Raw genomic sequence first — 4,670 nt, forward strand, 5'->3', positions numbered from 1 at the left:
ATCATAAGCCCACATTCTGTGCGCCTTTTAAGTATTTCAATATACGTTTTGCAGCTAGGAAATGTGATTGTTTAGGATTAGCTTGAAATCTAGCACATAAACAAACAACAAACATAATATCAGGACGACTAGAAGTTAGGTATGATAAAGAACCTATTAGACCTATGTATGGTATCATCTCAACTGATATTCCCCATTCGTCTTTGTCTAGTTTAACTGATGAGCTCATGGGAGTGGATGTAGCTGAACATGTTTCCATGCCAAATTTCTTCAGCAATTCCTTCGTGTATTTGGTCTTACTGATAAAAATACCAGTTCATTTTCTTTCACTTGCAAGCCTAAAAAGAATGTCAGTTCACCCATCATGCTCATCTCGAATTTTTTCTGTATCAGCTTAGCAAATTTATCACATAAATTAGGGTTAGTTTACCCAAATATGCTATCATAAACATAAATTTGAATAACTAATGAATGATCTTTCTTGGTAAATTTAAAAAGATTTTTATCAACTGTTCCTACTATAAAATCATGATCAATCAAGAATTTTGATAGAGTCTCATACCAAGTTCGAGGAGCTTGTTTTAGACCGTATAAGGCTTTGCTCAGATGATTGGAAACTGTTGTTGTAGGTAAAATTCACTAGAGGTAGCTTAGATTCCCAAGTCCCATGGAAAATCTATTATACAGGCTCGCAATAAATCCTCCATAATCTGAATCAGTTGCTCAGACTGGCCATCTGTTTGAGGGTGGAAGGCTGTACTGAATAGCAACTTCGTCCCCATGGCTGCATGCAAACTCTTCCATAAGGACGATGTAAATTTCGGGTCCCTATCGGACACAATAGACACTGGGATTCTGTGCAATCAGACTATCTCCATTATATAAAGGTCTGCATACTGCGTCATGGAGAAATTCGTCTTCACTGGCAAGAAGTGGGCTGACTTAGTGAGTCGATCCACTATAATCCAAATAGCATTGGATCCTCTGATTGACCTCGGCAAACCAACAACGAAATCCATGGTGATATTCTCTCATTTCCGCTCGGGGATAGGGAGTGGCTTGACCATTCCTGCTGGCCTCTGATTCTCTGCCTTCACTTTTTGACAAGTGAGACATTCAGACACAAATCGGTGGATGTCCCGCTTCATACCTGGCCACCAATACAAAATTTGTAAATCTTTGTATATCTTGGTACCTCCTGGATGAATGGAGTATGGAGATGCATGTGCCTCTGTCAGAATATCCTCTTTGATCGAATCAACACTAGGAACCCACATCCTTCCTCTGTACCTCACAATACCATCGGACACTGTGTAGAGTACACTGCCCTTGGCTTCCTCCTCCAGTCTTCATTTTTGCAACTACTCATCTGAAGGTTGACCTACACGGATTCGGTCAAACAAAGAAGATTGGACTGTCAGATTAGACAGCTTAGGAGCCCTTCCCTTAGGATAAACTTCTAAATCAAACCTCTGTATCTCTGACTGAAGAGATCTCTGTGCTGACATCTGTGCTACGACTGCAACTTTACGGCTCAAGGCATCTGCCACAACATTTGCTTTCCCCGGATGGTAGCAAATTTCACAATCGTTGTCTTTTACCAACTCCAACAACCGACTTTTTCTCATGTTTAGCTCTTTCTGCGGGAAGAAATATTTGAGAATCTTGTGATCAGTAAATATTTGGCATTTCTCGCCATACAAATAGCGTCTCGATATCTTAAACGAAAAGACAACTGCAGCTAACTCAAGATCATGAGTCGGGTAGTTCTTCTCATGCACTTTCAACTGCCTGGAAGCATAAGCTATAACCCGACCATGCTGCATCAACACTACGCCTAACCCGAGCTTAGAGGCATTGGTATATAGCACAAAATTTCCTTTCCCTGCTGGCATGGCTAACACTGACGCTGAAATCAGAGCTTGCTTCAACGTGGCAAAGCTCTTCTGACATTCATCACTCCATACGAATTTACCATTCTTCTTGGTCAAAGAAGTTAGCGGCATTGCTATCGAAGAAAATCCCTGAATGAATTTCCTGTAGTAGCCTACTAGACCTAGGAAACTACGGATCTCTGAAGAATTCTTTGGCTCAACCCATTCCTTAACTCCTGCTACCTAGCTGGATCCACCTCGATACAGCTGCTAGATATTATATGACCCAAAAATGCTACATTCTCCAACCAAAATTCGCACTTACTGAATTTTGGAAACAACTTGCGACTCTGCAAAACCTGCAAAACTGTACTCAAATGCTGAACATGCTCCTCATGGCTCTTCGAGTATATGAGAATGTCGTCGATAAACACTATGACGAACTGATCTAGGTAGGGCTGGAATACTCGGTTCATGAGGTCCATGAATATGGCTGGAGCATTGGTCAGCCCAAACGGCATCACTAAAAACTCGTAGTGTCCGTACCTAGATCTGAAGGCTGTACACTTGCATCTTTCACCTTCAGCTGGTGATAACCCGATTGAAGATCTATCTTAGAGAACACTGTGGCTTCCTGCAACTGATCGAACAAGTCTTCGATCCTTGGAAGTGGGTATTTATTCTTAATCCTTACCTTGTTCAGTTCTCAGTAATCAATGCACAACCTTATTCTCTCGTCTTTCTTTTTCACAAAGAGCACTGGTGTGCCCCATGGTGAGAAACTAGGGCGGAGGAATTATTTGTCTAGAAGCTACTGAATCTGCTGCTTGAGCTCTAACATCTCCGCTAGAGCTAACCTGTATGTCACCTTAGAGATTGGCACGGTGCCTGGCACAAGGTCAATTGAAAACTCCACCTCTCTCTCTGATGGAAGGCCTGTGACGTCAGCTAGAAAAATTTCAAGAAAATCTCTGACCACTAGCACATCATGTATAAATGGAGTGGGCACATAAGTGCAGAAAATAATACTGGCCAAGAAAGCCTGACACCCCTTGTGAATAAGTATCCGTGCCTGCATGCAAGATATCATGCGAGGGAAACTTCTCCAACTATCTGGCTCAAATAGAAACTGTTCCATGCCCAAAGGTCTTACCAACACTGACCTTTTCTGGAAATCGATATGAACTCTGTTCTTCGTCAGTCAGTCCATTCCCAAAATGATATCAAATTCTGGCATCGGCAACATGATCAGATCAATATATACTAGGTGGCCCTGCAGTTCAAGATCGATGTCTCTGACCACGCTGGTAACTGATAATTCTTCCCCTGATGGTACTGTCACTGAATAGTTCACGTCGAGTCTAATATATTTGGAGTCTAGATGATTGGCGAACGTCTCTGAGATAAAAGAGTGGGTGGCCCCTGAATCTATCAAGGCCTTCGTGGCGAATCTTTTTATAAAAATATTCCCTGAGAGACAATAGCACAATACAGAATTATATCCTATAAATTCTAACCTTAACCTCAAGCACAGTAGAAATCTTTACACCCTGTCACCAAAACATTAACTAATGCACAACAATCCCAAAACCAAAATCAAAACATGCATTTAAAAATAATACGGTGCTTAACTAAATGAGTTTACCAGTCAATAATGTCGTGTCTGGGTTCGCCTCCTGAGCATGCATGGCGAATACTCTTCCTTGGGTCGTCTACCTCCACTGCGGGCACTCCTTTAGCATGTGATCGCTGGCTCCACATTTAAAGAACATGCGTGATCCATATAAACAATGTCCCGGGTGCTGGCGATGGCATTTTGGGCACACCGGGTACTCACCCGGCCTCTGGGGACCTTCTGCTGTAGAACAGACCTTTGCTCTTCGATGGTCCCTGATATGGCTTATTCCCTGGCTGCCCTTGGTAAGGCTTCTTAAATTGAGGTCGCTGTTGCTGCTGCTGCAGTGCCTGATAGGGCCTCATGCCCTGCCCGTCAACCTCGATATCTCTATGGTCTTGCTTTGTCGCCAAGGTTCTAGATACGACAACGACATACGTAGTCGGACCAGCAACCCTTACATCACGGCGCAAGATCGGCCGCAAACCATCCATGAAATGCCTCAGTTTTCGCTAGGCATCATTAGCTATCAGGGGCACAAAGTGACACCCCCTTTTGAATTTCCTAACGAAGTCTGCCACGCTGTTATCTCCCTGTCGCAGCATCATGAACTCCCTAGTCAATCTGGAGCGTACTTCCTCAGTGAAGTACTTGGAGTAGAATACCTCTTTAAACCCATTCCACGTCAGTGTTGGCAAGTTCACTGACACCGATGCACTATCCCACCACAGTCTGGCGTCCCATGTCAGAAGGAATGTGGCACACCTGACCCTATCTGCATCTTGCAGCTCCGTGAAAGCAAAAATCACCTCGATGGACTCAATCCATCCTTCAGCTATCATCGGGCCAGTAGTCCCCAAGAACTCCTTAGGATTAATCCTCATAAACCTTTTGTACACAGCCTCTGGCCTGGGCCTTGTCCTTGTATCCACTGTAGCTTTATTCCCCGCAAATTGTGCAAAGAACTGAGTCATTCCTGCAAGCATCTGAGCCTACATATCTGGCGGTGGAGGAGGAGGTGCGTCTCTCCCCTCTTCTCGAGTCTCTCCGTCCTCATCCCTTGCTTCCTGATTAATCATGCGTCTAGGAGGCATAATGTTCCAACAATTTGCCCAACACGTAAACCCAATGTGCATGAACATAAAATCCAAAGCAAAATAAGCACATAATTTGGAATTAAA

The 4,670-nt window shown here is 43.5% G+C and overlaps 1 protein-coding gene across 1 annotated transcript; it reads right to left on the reverse strand.

Moving 5' to 3' along the window:
• Positions 1–1,361: 1,361 nt before the first annotated feature.
• Positions 1,362–4,463, reverse strand: LOC140802820 (uncharacterized). Its single transcript, XM_073158441.1, has 5 exons — positions 4,039–4,463; positions 3,712–3,945; positions 3,591–3,627; positions 3,392–3,424; positions 1,362–1,640 (listed from the first exon to the last, which is right to left on the reverse strand). Exons 1-5 carry the CDS (start codon positions 4,461–4,463, stop codon positions 1,362–1,364), a joined length of 1,008 nt encoding a protein of 335 aa, XP_073014542.1.
• Between the last annotated feature and the right edge of the window lie 207 nt (positions 4,464–4,670).

The sequence above is a fragment of the Primulina eburnea genome, chromosome 10, assembly GCF_022965805.1.
Source record: "Primulina eburnea isolate SZY01 chromosome 10, ASM2296580v1, whole genome shotgun sequence".
NCBI classification, from domain to species: Eukaryota; Viridiplantae; Streptophyta; class Magnoliopsida; order Lamiales; family Gesneriaceae; genus Primulina; species Primulina eburnea.

Coding starts and splice junctions, on each gene's coding strand:
- LOC140802820 (XM_073158441.1), bottom strand. CDS start 4,463: ATGACTCAGTTCTTTGCACAATTTGCGGGGAATAAAGCTACAGTGGAT. Junction 3,425..3,590: donor AAGGAGTGCCCGCAGTGGAG/GTAGACGACCCA, acceptor TTTTGGTGACAG/GGTGTAAAGATTTCTACTGT. Junction 1,641..3,391: donor CTACTGTGCTTGAGGTTAAG/GTTAGAATTTAT, acceptor TTCTTCCCGCAG/AAAGAGCTAAACATGAGAAA.